Below are 18,454 nucleotides of genomic sequence, written 5' to 3' on the forward strand. Positions count from 1 at the left end.
TTGCCCCTGCCCCCAGCCAACCGAGGCCTTGGACCTCCGCACTGCCTCAGCCTCCACCCGGGCTCCCTTCTGTGGTCTTCTCCCAGGTGGGATCTGCTGTCCTTGCCCCCAGCAAGCCGGCTCTACCCACACCCCTAGCACACGCCTAGCACTCCCAGGCTCTGGCAGACTGCTGATGCTTCCTAGCCCCCTCGAAGACCCCGAGATCCCCAAGGGCTGAGCCATGCTTCCTTCACTGCTGTATCAGGAGGTAGACCCCAGATCTGTCCTGGGAGTCCCCCTGGGAAGAGGAAGAAGAGGCGGCTTAGCGAGTGTGGCGATTTCTAGGACGGCCTCTAGGGGGCGCTGTGGCTCCCTATGTGCAACTTCACCGCGGCAGCTACTCAGGGCTGGAGAGATGGGTTCCCGGGAGCCCAGGAAACTTGGGGCCAGGCAGGGTGTTTCCTCAGTGCCCACTCCATGTGGAGATCCGAGAGCAAACAGGCGCTTGGAGTTGAGACGGTTATGTTAGAGGGTGGACGTGTGGGGGCAGGCTAACGTAAAGAGCACAGAAGGACTCTAAGAACAGCTCCGGCGGTCGCTTCCTGACAGTGCTGTGCTGGCTGCAGCTCAGCATCTGCCCCAGCACCCCGTTCCCCAGGTTCTCGTTCCCTCTCTCACCGGGACGGGTGGTGGCAGTAATGAAGGTAGCAGTAGGTGGTGGCAGTAATGATGGTAGCAGTAGGTTGTTGAAAATTGCAGCCGATGCCTCTGGAGTACGTACTGAGCACTGTGGTTGCTGTCGTTTGTTTAATCCCATACCTTTCTAGAGTGAGGTGGGCACTTTGTAGTCCCATTTTGCAGGTGAGGAGACTGAGGCACACTGAGGCTAAGTAGCTTGCCTCGGGTCGTGGAGCTGCTGGGTGCAGAACTGGGCGAGCATTCCCTGCTGTCTTCCTCCTCCCCTGCATCACCTCCACCAGGTCCCAGCATCCTAGAGCCTGCTGTGACTGTCCCCTGCCAGCGTCCCCACAGGCCACTGGGGGACATTTCAGGTTCTGTTCCAGCCAGCCCCACTCACCCCTCCATCCCACCCAATTCACCCCTCCATCCTACCCAACTCACCCCCTCCATCCTGCCCAGCTCACCCCTCCATCCCACCCAGCTCACCCCTACATCCCTCCCAACTCACCCCTGCATCCCTCCCAACTCACCTCTGCATCCTGCCCAACTCACTGCCTCCATCCCACCAAACTCATCCCTGCATCCTGCCCAGCTCACCCCCCTCCATCCTACCCAACTCACCCCTTCATCCCGTGGTTCTGCACTCAGACTGGACCCCAGTTCAGAGCTTCTCCCCACATCTCCTCTGATGTCCGTCTCTCGATGCCCGAAGCCTTCCCGCCTCTCAGAGTCTGCCCTGAGCACCACCGGTGCCAGGAGCCTTGACTGGTGCTGCCCTGGGGCCGGTCTTCCTCCTGCCAGCTCCCCTGACGCTTCTGTGACTCCTCTTTCTTGGCAGCCTTTGTCGCTGCCCTGGGGACATACCTCCTTTCTCCCACAGGGCCGGCGATTCTCGGAGATGCATTTGGTTTAAAGGTGGCACCAATGGCCAGGGGCTGGGAACCTGGCTCCTTCCTTCCTTCCTTGATTTATTGTATTTATTTGAAAAGTAGTGTGACAGAGAGGGAGAGACAGTAAGAGAGAGAGAGAGGTCTTCCGTCTGTTGGTTCACTCCCCAGATGGCTGCAACAGCCCGGACTGGGCCACACCGACGCCAGGAGCCGGGAGCTTCATCTGGATCTCCCACGTGGGCGGCAGGAGCCCACGTCCTCGGGCTATCATCAGCATCTGTCTTCCCAGGTGCATCAGCAGGGAGCTGAATTGGAAGCAGGGCAGCCGGGACCTGACCGGTGCTGCAGTATGGGATGCCTGCGTCACAGGCAGCTTGACCCACTGCACCACGATGCCGGCCCCTGGGAACCTGGTTCCTCACGCTGTCGCCACCCAGACAGCTGGGCGGCCGTAGGGGAGTCGCTGGGCATCTCTGCACCTTCGTCTCCTTTTCCAGAAGCAGATGTCGGTAGTTGTTCACACCGAGGATCCCACAGCTGTGGCCACCGTGCGCAGAGCAGGGGTGCGGGAGAGGGCAGACAAGCTGGCCAGACAGCAGCACGCACCAGAGCCGCGGGAAACCGCCTGGCTCGGTTTGATGGCACCGCAGGAAGGGTTGTGCCCGGACTCCCCACACTCGGAAGGTGGACAGAAAACCCACGCACGAGGAGCGATGTGGCCCTTGAGAGAGCCCTGTGGGGTGCTCCTCGGCCCTGGGGCTGTCAGCCACGTGTGGGCCTCGACCATTCTTTGTGCCTGGCCTCTACCCGCTCCCCGAGCTGGGACCGTCACAGCTGTGGCCAGACATCGCTCAGTGTGTCCCGGGGAAGCCACCTCTGCCGCAGCGGGGACCACCGCTGAGCCAGCCCGTCAGGCCTTTTTGAGCGCCTGCTGTGTGCTAGCCCTGTGATTCCTGGTTGAGCTGTGAAAACTCACGCGGGAAGGACAGCTAAGGGGCTTTTAACTGCCCAGGAAGGGTGGTGGTCACCCAGAGGGGAGCCTGGGGCAGAGAGCGGAGTGGAACAGCCCGGGCCACAGGGCGGGCAGGCGCCCATGGGGCCGCGGGCAGCATCAGCCCGGGGAAGTTTGGGGGGCAGTACAAAAGAAAATTAAATAAATAATCCTGGTGCGTTTGACCATGGGACGCGGGTTGCCAAGTGCCAGTCTCCCGCTAAGCCTCCCTCTGCCCTGTCCCCCTGACCGCTGTGGACTTCTCGCCCCCACCCCGCCATGGCTGGCTGGGGCCACGTGGGGGCGTCTGCAGAGGCCCCGGCAGCCAGCCCTGACTGCCTGGCAACAATAACTGGTTTCTTCTGCAGGTGGTGAATCCAAAAAAGAAAATGAAGAAAAAGAAATACGTGAACTCTGGCACCGTGAGTAGGCACCGCTGCCTGCAGCCAGGGGCGTGGACGCTCTGGGTCTCTGGGTCCTGGGCTGGGTGTGGTGCTGGAGTCACACCTGTGTGTGTGTGCATGCGTGCGTGCGTGCACCTGCTAGGGCGGGGGTGCACACTGCACAGCAGGCACAGCAGGCCCTGGACGCAGGACGTGGAGTCACACGGTGAGGGGATGCCCAAGGGACTTCCTGCAGGAAGGAAGAGGAAAAGGAGTCGCGCCTTGCGGGCTCCCGCCCCGGGAGTTCCCCAGCCTGGCGCTCTCCACAGGTTTTTTCCTGGAGCAGCAGCTGTTCTCATCCACTTGTCATTAAAGAGGAAACCAAGGCTGCAGGCGAGGAGGTGACTCAAGCAGTCACCCAGCCAGGACACACTCAGCCTCTGACTCCAGAGCCGGCCGCCGCCGTGGGAGCTGTCCCTGCTCGCCCGTGGCTCCCGGGGTATCGCCCTGCTCCTGGGCCCAGTCTTCAGAGCATGCTTGCATTTCTTCAACAGATGTTTACTGAGTGCTGCTCTGAGCCGGGCCCTGGCCTAGGCAAAGGGGAAACAGCTGGGAGCAGGACAGGCTCCCATCCCTGGAGCCTGTGTCCCAGTGGGAGGCAGCAGAGAGCAAATGCACATGTGTGGTCACACACACAGCCTGTGTGTACGATGGGCCCGAGTATACTAAGGCAAAGGGTTAGGGAAAGGGGATTCCAGCTGTAGGAACAGCATGTGCAAAGGCCCTGTGGTGGAGCCCCCAAGCGTTCCTAGAACGAGGCAGTGCCTGTGTGGTGCAGATGCTAGAGGTCGTGGCTGCTCGCTTGTGCAGCCAAGTTCAGCCACTCGAGCCAGGCGGACTCCACTCCAGAGCCAGATGAGGGCTTTGGGGGCTTTTGGCTTTCTTGGAAGAACCTCATTTTCTCCATCTGTAAAGTGGGGTTCATAAAATCCCTCTTTCCTTGCTTCCTGTTCTGGATTGGGGGTGGGACAGACACGGGGCGGGGAGGGGGGTGCAGGGAATGCCATCTTACAAACTGTGATGTGCTCTGCTCGGGCCCAGGGGCCTGGCCCCCGTCTCTCATCACGCACAGGGGCTGGGAGGCCATTTCCGTGCGCAGCCGCCGTGTTTCTCTCGGTGAGGCGCTATCCGTGTCCAGCCAGGATCACCATGCCTCACACGGCTTCCCCGCATACTGTCCGGTGTCTCGCACGCTGGCCTCTGCACGATGCTACCAGTAGAGCCCCAGTGGTTGTGAAAGTCCCCGCACACGCCCAGATGCCCTGGGGGCAGCACTGTCCCCAGCTGGGAATGCTGAGAGCAGAAAGGTGCAGACTCATCTGTAGCCTTCCCGCTTCATCGAGAAGGAGCCGTGGCCCAGAGAGGGCTGGGGAGTGTCCCCAGGTCACAGAGCGCATCGGGAGCAGAGTGGGTCTAGGCCCGGTTCCCAGCTTTCCCTTTGCTCTGGCGTTTCCTGGGCTTCGCCCTCCCCCGGGACCCCGGATGCTGACAGTACAGATGCCCGGGCCAGTTCCCTGGGCTTCCGTCTTCTGTGTTCTCTGCTGCTCCTGCCTTACTTAGAGAATCCCCTGGGCAAGGGGGCGGGGGCCGCGGGTCTGCACAGCTGTGCTACTGCGCGGCATCCCGGCAATGCTGATGCTGTGGTCTGGCTCTGCTGTAGCTGGGCACACTGGTAGAACCGGCTCGCACAGGTTTTCAAAGCTCCCCGGGGGTGTGTGGCTCATCAGTCAGGGCTGAAGTCCTCTCCCTGGGAAGGAGGCTGCTGACAAGGGCCCAGTGGGTGGGGTCTCCCAGGCCAGCTCAGCACTCCCGGGCTAAGGGCTCCTGGGCGTGGCCAGGCTGACTACACCAGCAGGGGCCGCGAACCCCTGTAGCTCTCTCTTGAGCTCCATGGGCCTAGGATGCAGGGCTTGCGAGACTCCCCATGACAAGCAGTGCACTGCTGGGTAGCAGCAAGGCCAGCGCCACAGCAGCCGGGGGGTGGGGAGGAAGGGAGGTGGAGAACTGCAGGCCTCGGCTTGGCCGCAGAGTCCCCGGGGAGTTCAGTTAGGGGTCAGGTCTGGGGTCTGGGAGGGTGCAGGCTGAGAGACCCCGCAGGGATGCGGTGGGACAAGGAGGGTGTAAGGTGGGTACAGCAGGTTAGAGAGGCGCATTTTGGGACCAGCCATGGGTGCTACATGGCAGCGTGGGGCTTGCCCGCATTGGTGGGTGTCAGGCCTGTGCCAGGAGGACCCCTCACCTCCATGCCCGCCCCGGGGTCCTGAGATAGAGGTGGTACCCTTCGGGCTGCGGCTTGGTGTCAAGGTTAAGAGTGCAGGCTCCATGCCGGGACAGCCCTGAGTTCAGTGTTCATAGGCACACCGTGTGCCTTATTTGAGCCTCTGTTGGCTTGGCTGTAAGATGGGGACAATAGTAGGAGCTCACCAGGTCGTCCCGGGCGGGCCCTGAACAAGTGTGGGCTCTCACACCACCACGTCTCACACCCCCGCCCCGCCCCGCCCCGCTGACCGGCGCCCTCTTGTTTTCAAGGTCACCCTGCTTTCCTTTGCCGTGGAGTCCGAGTGCACCTTCCTGGACTACATCAAAGGAGGGTGAGAAGAATGAAGGAGGGGGCAGGGCCCACGCCCAGGAGACCAGCGCCCGCCCCGCCCCGTTCTCTCTGGGGCCCTGGCGAGCCCCACGTCCACTGGAGCTGGCCCCAAGCCCTGCACGGCCCTGGATCCTGAGTGGCCACAGAGCCCAGGAGGCCTGTGGGACACATCAGATCCCCGTGCAGGGGCGAAGCCTGGAGGGGGACTCTGATCACCCTGGCCCAGGGGTCAGGCCGGGTCTGAGCCTCTCTGCCATGAATTTGCTGGGTTACTTGGGGCCATCTGGTTTCCCTCCCTGGTGTCAGTCTACTTCTCTGTGTACAAGGGTTAGGCTAGGTTGGGTTTAATCTGAGTTCCCAGTACCTCCGGGTTGTGTGTGTATGTGTGTGTATGTGTACAGGTGGCAGTGACTAACCTGTTGGCTGTTATCAGGGCCCTGTAAGGGGCGGTAGGATTGGGGGATGGGCCAGAGGATAATCCCAAGGCCAGACGCCTGTTGAAGAGGGAAAAAGAAACAGGGAACGGCATCCAAGCCAACACAAGCAAGGAAGCCAGAAGGTTCCAACCAAGGCTCACGAAAAGAGCCTTGCTCCAAGGCGAGGGCCTCCCTGGTGTGCTCGCTGCCAGCACAGGTGCCAGGTCAGGGCGTGGGTGGCTGAGCGCTCACAGGTGCAGGCAGGTGAGCGGCTGCACCTGTCTGGGAAGGAGACAGGCAGGGGCCGCTGCCAAGGCTCATCCCCGCCAAGTGGGCGCTCGGCTGCCTGTTCCTGCAGGGCAGAGGCCAAGTCAGGCCGTGGGCGCCACCCTCGTTTTCCCGTGACGCTGCTCTCGGCCTCCCTGAACATGCTCGGTCTCAGGCTACTGCTGTCACAGTGGCGGCCAGATTGGGTGTGACTGAGAGGGACGGAGGGCTGGGCGAGGTCAGGCCCCGAAAGCTGCAGAGGCCATGCTGCTGGGCTGGGCAGGCCGGGGCCCCGGAGCCGGCACTCCCGCCCTGTCTCCAGTCTCCGGAGAACCTGAGCATGTGTGGCCAGGAGGGTGCAGGCCCTGGCAGGAAGCGTCTAGGGCTCCGCTCTGCCCATGGGGGCCCAGGAAGGAAGGGCAGGGGTGCCTTTGCTGTGTAGGAGGAGGAGGAGTTTCTGCCCTTAGGGAAGAGGGCTGGGATGCCCCCCCAGAGTCCTTTTCCCCCAGAAGCACCTGTCTTCCCCCTACTTATTCCCCTAAGGGTCCTCAGAAGCCAGAGCAGGGAGCGACTGGCTAGGGAGTGAGCCCAGCCTTGGTCCTCACCTGTGCTTGCGAGAGCCAGCCTGCCAGAGGGACCCTCAGCCCTCCTGCCCCCTCCCTGGGGAGGGATGGAGAGGGCAAGCCAGCTCTCCCAGCCTCAGGTCTTGATGGCAGCTGGCTTGGGTGTGGAGATGACCCACACAGTGACTCAGAGACCCTGGCTCTTGCTGTCTGTGGCTCCTTCCCTGCCTGGAGCAGGGTGTGCCTAGGCACACCGTGTACCTTATTTGAGCCTCCGTTGGCCACCCCCCACCCCACCCTACCCCCATGCAGCACATGGGAAGGACTGGCTCTGCTCAGGCCTCCTAGCCATGGCCTTGACCGTTCCCCTCAGCCATGGTCAGGTGCACAGGGAGCCATGTGTCCGGCTAGGGGTACAGGTGACGTAAGGTCTGCCTCTGATGCCTTCCTCGGCCCCCACTCAGAATCACCGGCACAGGGTCTGTGGCTCCAGGACACCTGGGAGGAGAGCAGGGCTTGCTTGTTCAGGGAGCAGATCCCAAGGCCCCCAGCCCAGACCAACTCAGCCGGCAGCTTGGGGCTGGCACCCTGGAATTTTTATTCAATGTATCTTAAAGTTTGAGAAGCAGAGGAAGAGACAGACACAGCTCCCAAATGCTTGTTCACTTCCCGGTTGCCCACAAGAGCAGGCACCAGGCCAGTACAGAGCAAGGAGCTGGAAACTTCGTCCAGTTCTCCCAGTCACTGGAGCCGTCCCCTGCTGCTTCCCAGCCCAGCATTAGCAGGAAGCTGGGGGCAGGGGCAGGAGCCGTGCGAAAAACACTGACACTCGGATGTGAAGTGCAGGTACCCTAACCATCTTAACCACTTGGCCAAATGCCTGCCTCCTGGGACTTTTCTTTTAAAGCAAGCACCCCCACCACCAGCCCCTGCAGTGTGGGAGCCATGCGGTGGACAGTTCCGTGCTGTCCGCCCCGGCACAGGAGCTGGCACGGCAAGCCCTTCGGGGAGACCCGGGCCTGCACCCGCGTCTTCAGAAGCTGGCTCCCCCGTGGTTTTCAGACGCATGCAACAGTGGGGCGAAGGAGCGTTCCACCCACAGTCCTGTTCTTCCAGCTGCAGCGGCTGCAGGCTCGTGGCCAGTCTCGGTCTAGGCACGCTCCCCTTCATCCAGTTACCTTGCAGCAAATCCCAGCTTTTGTATCTCCCATGGATTTCAGGATGTCTCCCTAAAATAAGGACCCTGTCTTTGTAAAGCATAGCCACAGTACCATAGTGACGCCTAAGAAACAATTCCTCAGCACCATACAGTCAGTGTTCACATTTCCCAAATTGTCTTATAAAGATCTTTTTAATTTTATTATATATTTATTGGAGAGACAGAGATAGAAACAGAAAGCTCTCACTTGCTGGTGAACTTCCTAAATGCCTACAACAGCCAGAGCTGAGCTGGGCTGAAGCTGGGAGCCCGGAACCCCATCTCGGTCTCCTGCACGGAGCCATCACCACTTCCCTCCAGGGTCAGCATTAGCAGGAAGCCGGAGTCAGGAGCCGGAGCCAGGGATCAGACCCAGGGACTCCTGATGTGGAATGTGGGAGTCTTAGCCACTAAGCCATATGCCGGCCCCCAAAGCTTTTAAATGGGTTCGTTTGATTTAGAAGTGCAAGCAAGGTCGGTTTATACAGCGAATGATGGCTCCATCTCCTGTTCTCTCTTTGTCTGCCGGCTCCTGCAAGCAGAGGAAGACCTGCTAGGACAGATTCCTGCATCCACATAGAGGTTCAGCATGAGTGGGTCTGGGGCAGCCAAGCCTCCCAGCACTCCCCTGGGGCCACACTGCAGGCAGTGCTCCTGAGTGAGCTTCCCATGGCCTGGGTTGTATGGGCTGCATCCCCACAGTGTCGCTGAACGGGTTCCTCTGTCCCCTGGACTTCCTATAAACAAGTGCTAGAGGGCCTGGAGGCTCTGCCCATTCAGGTCCATTCTCTTGGCAAGACAGTTTAGTGGGTGGGGTTCCAGTCTTCCCTTGGGAAATCATAGCATATGACAGCTCTGTTTTTGGCCAGTTTTTTTTTTTTTTTTTTTTTTTTTTTTTTTTTTTTTTTTTACTTGAGATGCAGAGTTACAGAGAGAGGGAGAGACAGAGAGGGTCTTCCATCTGCTGATTCACACCCCAAATGGCTGCAATGGCTGGAACTGGGCTGATCCAAAGCCAGGAGCCAGGAACTTCTTCTGGGTCTCCCACGCGGGTACAGGGGCCCAAGCACTTGGGCCATACTCTGCGACTTTCCTAAGCTCATTACCAGGGAGTTGGATTGGAAGTGGAGCAGCCGGAACACAAACCAGCGCCCAACAGGGATCCCAGCATCACAGACAGCAGCTTAACCCACCATGCCACAGCGCCGACCCCTGTTTTCAGCCAGTTTTAAATTTGAATCTGACTCCAAATTTAAGCCACAAATACAGTGAGACCTGACCTTGAGTGACCCACTCGGGTGCGCCCTGGGGCAAGGTTTGGAGAAAGTCAGTAGCCACAGCCACTCACCTGTGTGGACATGGCCAAGGCCATCTTCAGAGAGTTCTATCTCCTGATGCTCCGGCAGGTCCTGAGGGGAGGGTGTGGCTGCAGGGGGTGTGACATCACCAAGGCCACATACCTGGGTGCCAGCGGGACTGGGTGGCGGGCAGGCTCCTCAGCCCCTGCCCAGCACCCCCCTCCCCGCTGCCCTGCCTCTCTCTGGGCGACTCCCTGACTCTTCTCTCTCTTCCAGGACCCAGATCAACTTCACCGTGGCCATCGACTTCACTGCTTCCAATGGTAAGTGGGGGGACAGGCAGCAGTGGGTTGGTGGGGGGCTCCTAAGTGATGTCACAATTGGGCTGGGCAACAGATGAGGCTGAACTTTTTTAGATTTATTTTATTTATATGAGAGATGCAGTGACAGAGAGAGGAAAGAGAGAGAGAGAGAGAGCAAGAGAGAGCTTTTATCCTCTGGTTCACTCCCCAAATGGCCACAATAGCTGAAACCAGGAGCTAAGAACTCCATCCGGGTCTCCCACATGGGTGGCAGGGGCCCAAGCACTTGGGCCATCCTGGATTGGAAGTTCAGACTTGAACCAGCACCCACGTGGGATGCTGGTGTCACAGGCTGCGGCTTAACGTGCTGCGCCATAACACCATCCCTGAAGCTGGGGAGCCTACCCAAGATCCTACAGGACTGGCCCCAGGCAGCGCGTGTTCTCCTGCGTCACCGATGACCAGTGCAGGGGGAGCTGTATTCATGGTTTCAAGAGCTCTGGGGAGAGGGCCGGGGAGTTGAGGGGAGGCCGCAGCTTGTAGTTGGCCACTCAGGGACGATCTTGCTGGGCAGAGCTGAGGAGGGTGGGCACGAGCCGTGTGCACACGTGGGGAAGAGTGTCCTGGGTGGACAGGGCAGTCATTGCTAAGGGCCTGGGGTGGGGATGGCAAGAGGCAGGGACTGGGTGAGTGCCAAGGAGGATGGTGGGAGATGTGGGGGAAGAGGGGAGGTCCTTGGAGGCTGCGAGGACCCAGGGCACTGCTCCGGCAGCGCTGGGGTCACTCAGCATCCTGGACAGAGTGGGGTTTGCTCTGTGTGGCCGAGGCTGGGGCTTCCTGCTAACTGGGGAGCCAGGGGGCTGAGCAGGCAGAAGGCTGCCGCCCCTGGGTCACCAGAGGCCGGGGTATTGGCAGGGCCGGGGGAGCTCTGGCTGTGTGGTTTGAAGGCTCAGCGGCTGTGGTGGGGTCACAGAGGGCAGGGGGAGAAAGGATAAGGAAGGAAACGCGAGAGGAGCCTTGGAACCCCCTCCCTCACCTGCGCCCTGAGCCGGGTTGCCCCTGTCCTGTGCCGCAGGAAACCCCTCGCAGTCCACGTCCCTGCACTACATGAGCCCCTACCAGCTGAACGCCTACGCGCTGGCGCTGACGGCCGTCGGGGAGATCATCCAGCACTACGACAGCGACAAGATGTTCCCCGCCCTGGGCTTCGGGGCCAAACTGCCCCCCGATGGCAGGGTGTCCCACGAGTTCCCGCTGGTAGGATTCCCGGGAGAAAGAGATGACCAGGCTGGGGTGGGCCACTTCCCATGTCGGAGCCCGAGGGCTCGGGACAGAGCCGGCAAGCGGGACAGCCTGCCTGCCGTGCGTAGGGGGCTTGGGTCAAGGCTCACAGAGGCCTCCCTCCAGGTCGAAAACTGCCCACAGCTGGCTCTAGGCCTCTCGTTCCTAGCAAGACACCCGAGGAGGAGGGGGCTGACCTGTCCCCAGCAAAGAGATGAGGAGGTGTGGGTGCCTGGAGGAGCTCGGGAGCCCAGTGCTCAGAATGGAACCTGCCAATCACGTGGGGGCCCCGGACCCTGGGCGTGGAGGGGAGACCTTGGGCTGTGTCTGCTCCCTCCCTCCCGTGAGCTGGGGACATTCAGTCTCAGCCAGTGTCCTCCTGTGCCTGGGAATGCCAGCGCCATGCCAGACACAGGACAGACACGAGGGGACAGAGCAGCCGCAGGCCTTCTGGGGTCACTGCGACCCTGCAGTCACCGGAGGGCGTGGTGGGTTTGCTGGAGGCTTCCTGTCCGAGGCAGGTGCAGGGCGTAGGGCAGGGGCAGGTCTGGACTTTGCTCACTGCAGCATGTTCAGCTCTTCAGGGCGGGCCCCGGGGAAAATGCAGGGGAGCCCAGGCCCACGGGCCCTTCCACCTGGGCTCTGTCCCCTGGGCTCAGCACCCCCATCCCCTGCGCCTGCAGAATGGCAACCAAGAGAACCCCTCGTGCTGTGGCATCGACGGCATCCTGGAGGCCTATCACCGCAGCCTGCGCACCGTGCAGCTGTACGGCCCCACCAACTTCGCTCCCGTTGTCACCCACGTGGCCAGGTACGTGCCACTGTGTCCACTCCCACCAAGAACCCCCTCTGTAAAAGGGCTGATCCCATCACAGTGTTTAGGAACCCTGGGGTTGGTGGGGGCGGGGGACACATGCCCAAAGGCCTACCCCCCCGGACCTGAGCCTGCGCTGTCTGGCCCAGGAACGCGGCGGCTGTACGGGACGGCTCCCAGTATTCCGTGCTGCTCATCATCACCGACGGCGTCATCTCAGACATGGCGCAGACCAAGGAGGCCATCGTGAACGTGAGCGGGCGGGTGGGGGCAGCACAGGGCCCCTTGCCCCATAGGGAGCCCCACCCCATCTGGGGAGACCCTGCTTCCCCTCCCCCATGCCTCATCCAATTCCCGACTTCCCCTGCATGGTCTGGGGTGCAGCAGGCAGCGGGTTTGGGGTTCGTGCAGCTCTGCGCCCAGCTCTGGGACTGCTGCCGTCTACCCCAGCCTGCCAGGCCCGGGAGAGGAGGTGGGAGGCCCCAGTGGGGAAACGCGGGAGCACAACCCCTACCTGGAGGACTCCCCAATGAAAGGAGCTAGTCCTGTGCATCAGGGACCAGCAGAGCCCCTGAAAGTGCAGCCAGGGGCGGAAGAGGGTGGAGGCCGCGCACAGGGGCACACCTGTGAGCCGCATGCCCTCCGCCCCCTCGTGCTTGGGGCCCCGCCCCTGTTCCCCTGGTCTCTGCCTCCTGTGTGTGTGTTTCCATGTCCCTCTCCTCCCTGCCCCCCTGCCTCTCTCCTCTCCACCCATCCGCATCGGGCTTCCCATGGTCTCGCCTTTGTCTTCCCCGGCCACTTGCGGGGTCCAGGCTGCCAAGCTGCCCATGTCCATCATCATCGTCGGCGTGGGTCAGGCAGAGTTTGACGGTGAGTCTGCCCTGCCCCCCCCCCCACCAAGGTGTTGCCCGACAGGTCCTGGGACCGGCCTTCCCAAAGAGTGACAGCTCACGCCTGGGTGTGTGTGACTGTCTGGTGGAGTGTGCTGGGCGTGGAGGTGTGTGTGTGTTTGCACAGGGAGGGGCTCATCAGGGTGTGGTGGGGAAGAGGCCCCAGGGAGGGGCTTGTCTGGGTGTGGCAGGGAAGAGGCCCCAGTCACTGCCCCTCCCCCAGTGCTGGGAGCTCGGGGAGCAAAGCACCAAGGCTCCCACTGTCTCGCAGCCTCAGCTTGCTCGGCTGTCACATGGGGGCCTGGGCCAGCAGTCTCTCCGCTGGGCTGGGCGGGGAGTGGGGGACAAGTCCACCATCCTGCCAGGCCAAGATGTCTCCCATTAACGCCCCCCCCACCCTGTGCCGTGCGTCCCCTCACAGCCATGGTGGAGCTGGACGGTGACGACGTGCGGATCTCCTCCCGCGGGAAGCTGGCGGAGCGAGACATTGTCCAGGTGAGGCGCAGGGCCTGCCTGCCCCACAGGACAAGGGAGAGCCCCTCCAGCAACGCTGCCTGCACCCCCCCCTTCTGAGGAGGGGCTAGTGCTGCAGCCACACCCCTCCCTGGGCTGGACCCTACCACTCTGCCAGCCATCCCTGAGCACCCAGACCGCCGGGACCACCCACCCTCTGTGCCTGGCAGCCCCTCGGCAAACCTCTCGAAGGGGGAAGCCACGTCTGTGGCCCTCTCCAAGATTGGGCATCGCTTGGCTAATGGCGTCCAAGTCCTAACACCTCCGTGCAGGCTGCAGACACGAGCAGCAGGGAGGTCTTTGTCTTCAGGGGTGCCCTCAGCAGCACAGCCCAGTCCCCACAAGGAAGCCTTGACCTTGTCCATGCCTCATGGGTGCAAACATCCGGGAAGAGCATCCTGGGCACGGAGCCCCAAGACAGGGGACTGGGAACAAGAGCAGGAGCCATCTGGGAGGTGGCGCCAGCACGTGCACAGGCCCGGAGGCAGGGCTGAGCCTGGGGCAGCCAGCAAGTGGGAGGCAGCCCCCCTCCCTGCCCCGTAGCAAGCCAGAGGGGTCAGGCTCCAGGTGTCGGCCAGATTGGCCACAGACAGGAAAGAGCAAGGGGACCCAAGAGCCAGCGAGGGCTGTGCAGGGGAGGAGCCAGGGCATTGGGTCAGCATTTTCTGAGCACCTACTAAGTGCCTGGAGTCAACTGCTCGAGGCTGCTCATGGGAAATAGAATTAAAAGGCTATTTCAGTGCAAAACAGTTCATGGAAAATGCTCATTTAGCAAAAATTATGCATGAATTTCACACTGTTTTAATCCAAAAGAAGCTTATCTTTTCATTGTCTTTTTCCATGAACTTTTTGAAGCCCCTGTGTATTTGTTGTTGAAAGCAGAGTGACCATGACATGGTCCTTTAAGGAGGTCCCCAAGAGGTGGGGCGGGGTGTATGTGTGTTGCGGAAGGGATTGGGTGCCGTGAGCAGAGGCCTGGATTTTGGGGGGAGGTGGTCTCCAGCGAGAGCAGCCTCCTGACCCCGCCTTCTGCCCGCCAGTTTGTGCCCTTCCGGGACTACGTGGACCGAACAGGCAACCACGTGCTGAGCATGGCCCGCCTGGCCCGCGACGTGCTGGCCGAGATCCCCGACCAGCTGGTGTCCTACATGAAGGCCCAGGGCATCCGCCCTCAGCCCCCGCCCGCCGCCCCCGAGCACTCGGCCCCGCAGTCCCCGGCCCGCACGCCCCCTGCCTCCCCGATGCACACGCACATCTGAGCCTGGTGGTGCAGGCGGGGGCTGGGGCCTGGGGGAGGCTCCAGAACCCCCACATTCACCCCACACAGCCTTTTGGATATCTGCGTGTCTGGGAGACTCCTGCCCGATCTCCAGGCCTCACATCCGACCCACCCCAGGAGTGAGGGAGGGGACGGGTGACAGAGAGGCATGCAGGGTTTGGGGCCTGGGGGTCTGGGGCTCAGCCTTTCTCTGCTCCCCGGCACTCGGCCAGGGAACTGCTAATGATCGGAGGCAGTAGGTGTCTGCAGCCAGCCATGGGCAACCCCAGCCTGGCTCGGGGCTCAGGGCTCGGCTCCTCCCCAAGCCGGGTTCTCCTGCCCATGCTGTCTTCCCATGCCCCCACCCCACCCTCACCCCAGGATTATTCCTGTGCCCTGTTTCCAAGGAGCCCCCGCAGCTGGGGAACCTGTTCACGTGACCCTGCGGGGCCTCCAGAGGGGGGCAGCCATGGTGCAGGGGGGCCCTCTCCAGCACACACATCCGCAGTCTCCCTGGCATGGACTCTGCCACAGCTCACTGCTGCCTCCCCACATCCCCTGTGCCCTGCACAGGCTGCCCAGGGCCCCAGGGGCCCCCTCCCTGGAGGCGTGGGCAGCAGCGGCCCTGCCCAGGGCTCCCCGTGCCGCTCCTGCTCCTTGCCCTGGGCCCCAGCCCTGCCCTTACTTCCTGCCTGTTGTGGGAAACCAAGCCCAGCCGATTTCCACACCTGTCCAGTGAGCGGGTTGACCAGATGTCCTAGATGTCATTTAGCTCTGTTATCCTGAAGGTTCACCCACCCTCTGCCCAGTGTCCCCATCCCACTCCTCATCGATGGGACCCTTACTCCCGGCCGTCTTGGCTCTGGGGTCACCGTGTCCCATCCCGTCACTGCTCGCGCACCCCATTCCTTCCGCCTTGGGCTCCTGTCCCACTGAGGGAGAGGTGGAGGAGGGGCTCTCCCCTGGGCCCGCCCGGCCTTGAGGCCCTGGGGAGTAGCCCGGCATGCCGCACCCTCCTTGCCGCTTGGGCTCCCGGCCCGCCCGTCTCCCCAGGCCGCGCCCTGTCTGCTGCCCGGCCGCCTCTGTGCCCTGTCGTGCATGATGGTGGAGTGTGTGCGCCGTGGGTCCCGTGCCGTCTCCGAGACAGTCTCTGTGTGGAACTTGCCTTAAACTCAAGTAAATCTGGTTCTTTTAGTCCAGTCCCTCGTTTGCCTGTCTCGCGAGAACAGGGCCCTCACTCTCTCTTTCCCCCAAGGCTTTCTGCTCTGCACGGATTGGCTGAGCAACCACCAGGCTCCCGACTCCGGGTGAGGCTCGGAGGGTGCCGCAGTGAACGGGGGTCCGCAACAGCAACTCCAGGTGGTGGAAGAGTTACACAGGATTCAGGGGCTAGCGAGTGATGGGTGACGTTTTAGAGGAGTGGGAGGGTCTCCCTGAGGAGGTGATGGCTCAGCCAGGGAGCCAGGTTGATATGGGAGGAAGAGGGCGCTTGGTAGCAGACCCCTAGCAGGGGGTCCTGAAACCGTGGCACGCCAGGGCTGGGGTCTGTGGCCACAAAGTGGGGCTTCAGGCCCAGCCTGGAGGACTCACAGGCCACTGTGCAGGCCCCCGCCCCTCCCCACACCACGCCCAGCAGCCTGACGGGGGCAGGGCATATCCGCACGGCCCCTGTGACACATGCCCACACACAGATGGCACCGTAGCCCCTCTCCACAGCTGACCCCCTTGGCCTCCAGGGACCATGGTCCCAGGGAAGGGGACTTCCTCCTCCGTGCAAGTTTGCTCCCAGATGAGCCTTCCCTATCTGCCTGTCACGGGGGGGCCCTGGCGCTGATTCTCCTAGAGTTGGACTTGTTTTTATGGTAAATTACGGCTGGTCCCTGGCTGTTCCTGTATTTAGATGCCCTGTGACCTGTGTTCAGATTCACACTGAATAGGAAAGGGGTGGGAGTCCTGGCTCAGGGGGAGGGGCGTCCCCGTGACCAGCAGTGGGGAAACGATGGAAGGAGACGCCTGCCTGGGGGGGGACCCGAGACTCCGAGTTTCTTTGTGGGGCCCAACACCGTAGCTTCTGGATCTCGTTCCTGGCCCCAGCTTCTTGTGCTCTGGCTTCCCGCTACTGCAGGCCGCAGGGGCAGCAGCAACGGCTTGAGCAGTTCAGCCCCTGCCGCCCACATCAGGGGCTACAGCGCTTGTCCAGGAGTTTCAGCAGCTCCAAAGCCTGGGACCCGCCGCGAGGGGGCGTGCTTTGGGTGCCCGGGGACTGCGCATCTTTTAAAGGATGCTGCGTGATTGTTAGGGGCAGACCAGCTTAGGGGCCCTGCCCTCTCGCCTGTGCTGTGCCGGTTCCCTGGCAGAGAGGGGAGAAGCCGTCCCCCACGCAGCACACACCAGAATCCCCCGATGGAGAGGACTGACTGGGAGACAGGACCCTAGAGCCGCCTCCCGCCCTGCAGGCCAGGTCAGCACCCTTGAGGTGCAGCTGGGGGAAGCGTGCCCAGGACTGACGCAGCCATCTCCCGGGTGTTGCTGCTGATCCGGGCGCAGGGGGCCCTGCCTGGACACCCCCTCCCCTTGTCTCCCACACAGGGGCCGGGGGCTCCCCCTGAGCCTCTCCTGCAGAGCCCCTGCCTAGGGGACTCCCTTGGGTCCCCACAGCAGTCTCTCGCTTGCTGGGAGCAGTGGGAGACTGCAGGGGGCTGCCTCTACTCCATTTGGGCTGTAGGGGACGGGAGAAGCAAGGGAGCAACCCAGACCCCCAGGCCTGGCGGAGCTGCGCCATCTACAGGCACGTGCCACCACCTTTCCATCCCTGGTTCCATCAACAATGACGTGGACGGTCACTGGGGGAGGGGAGAAAGGACTGAGAGCCCCAGCCACGGAAGCACCCCTGTCTGCCTGTATCGGGGTGACGCAGTGGCTACTGCAGCCTGGCCTCCAAACCCCACACACGGGCTAGGGGACCCTGGACCAGTTACCAGCTCTCTCCATGCATCTGTCCCTCGTCTATAAGAGGGGACAGTGACAGGTCCCACAGCATGGTGCTGACGTGAGGGTTAGACAAGCTCATACGAGTTACCTGCTCAGAGCATTGCCTGGTGGCACCTGGCAGGCTTGGGTAAATGACAGCTGCCACTCTGTCCCTGCCCACTCAGGTCCAGAAAGCTCCCTCCCTGGAGCCTCCTGCCCAGCCTTTCCATCCCCTTCCCCCTTTCTGTAACTCTATGCCCTGAGCCCCATCAGCCCAGTTCCGCCCGCCTTCATCAACCCCAAGCCATGCTGTGGCCAGAGACCCTGAGCGCTCACTGCATGCCTGGAAGTTCACCCTGAGGTCCACCTCGAGTCCCACCTGCTGTTCTCCTTATCCAGCTTGTGCTGGGGACTTGCAAGGCTTTAGCGGTCAAGGACAGCCGAGACAGGGCGCTCTGGGCCGGGGTCCAGTCTCTCCCAGCCTCACCTCTGGAGAAGCTGAGGCAGCTGTCTGAGGCCAGAGCACAGCTGACATGGGAGGGGCAGGCCTGGGGGCCACGCCTGCACCTGGTCCCCCAGAGAAGAGGACCGGGGCTCTGCCTGCTCTCCCAGCTCCCGTGGGAATCACACCTTGTCCACCTGCCTCATTAATGCCCTGGGGGACAGAGGTACAGTGCCCACCAGGGACAGCCCTTAGCAACAGCAAGACCTGCCCCACCCTCCCTGTGGGCCAGCATCGCTCCCTCCAGCCCACACTCCTCCCCCCACTGCTGGGCACACAGAGGGCGCTGGCCTGGAAATCGCTCAGAGCCAGGCGGGGCAGGGGGAAAGGTGGAGGGGGTCAGATGTCAGTAGGGGGCGCCGTAGGAGAATGGGCCGGATGGCCGGAGCCAGCCTGGGTACAGCCTGGAGGGAGGCGGGGTCTGCTCCAGCCCGCCTCCTGCCAAGGGTCACCTGGCTGCTGCTGGCATGCCCCTAGCGACGCAGCGCTCCATTGAGAGTGGGCAAGCGGGATGGAGGCCAGGAACTGAGAGACCTCAGTGGATGGCACAGGTCTCTCCTCTCCTGATCGCGCTGCCCCGCCCCCAGCTCTGCCCATCTTCCCCA

General features: G+C 62.2%; 1 protein-coding gene across 5 annotated transcripts in view; it reads left to right on the plus strand.

The window, feature by feature from the left end:
• The window catches only part of CPNE5 (copine 5), an 83,289-nt gene extending 67,713 nt beyond the window's left edge, over nucleotides 1-15,576 (plus strand). For 4 of the 5 annotated variants that reach the window (XM_008262846.4, XM_051854801.2, XM_051854802.2 and 1 more), the window contains 9 exons: nucleotides 2,913-2,966; nucleotides 5,517-5,578; nucleotides 9,596-9,642; nucleotides 10,697-10,878; nucleotides 11,586-11,713; nucleotides 11,866-11,968; nucleotides 12,529-12,586; nucleotides 13,028-13,101; nucleotides 14,160-15,576. In XM_008262846.4, coding sequence (XP_008261068.1) covers nucleotides 2,913-2,966; nucleotides 5,517-5,578; nucleotides 9,596-9,642; nucleotides 10,697-10,878; nucleotides 11,586-11,713; nucleotides 11,866-11,968; nucleotides 12,529-12,586; nucleotides 13,028-13,101; nucleotides 14,160-14,378 — 927 coding nt within the window. In that variant the 3' untranslated portion in view covers nucleotides 14,379-15,576. Of the gene's footprint in view, nucleotides 1-2,912; nucleotides 2,967-5,516; nucleotides 5,579-9,595; nucleotides 9,643-9,766; nucleotides 10,308-10,696; nucleotides 10,879-11,585; nucleotides 11,714-11,865; nucleotides 11,969-12,528; nucleotides 12,587-13,027; nucleotides 13,102-14,159 lie in introns of those variants that run through there. The other variant, XM_051854804.2, reaches the window with a different exon arrangement.
• The last annotated feature ends 2,878 nt before the right edge of the window (nucleotides 15,577-18,454 follow it).

The sequence above is a fragment of the Oryctolagus cuniculus genome, chromosome 5, assembly GCF_964237555.1.
Source record: "Oryctolagus cuniculus chromosome 5, mOryCun1.1, whole genome shotgun sequence".
NCBI classification, from domain to species: Eukaryota; Metazoa; Chordata; class Mammalia; order Lagomorpha; family Leporidae; genus Oryctolagus; species Oryctolagus cuniculus.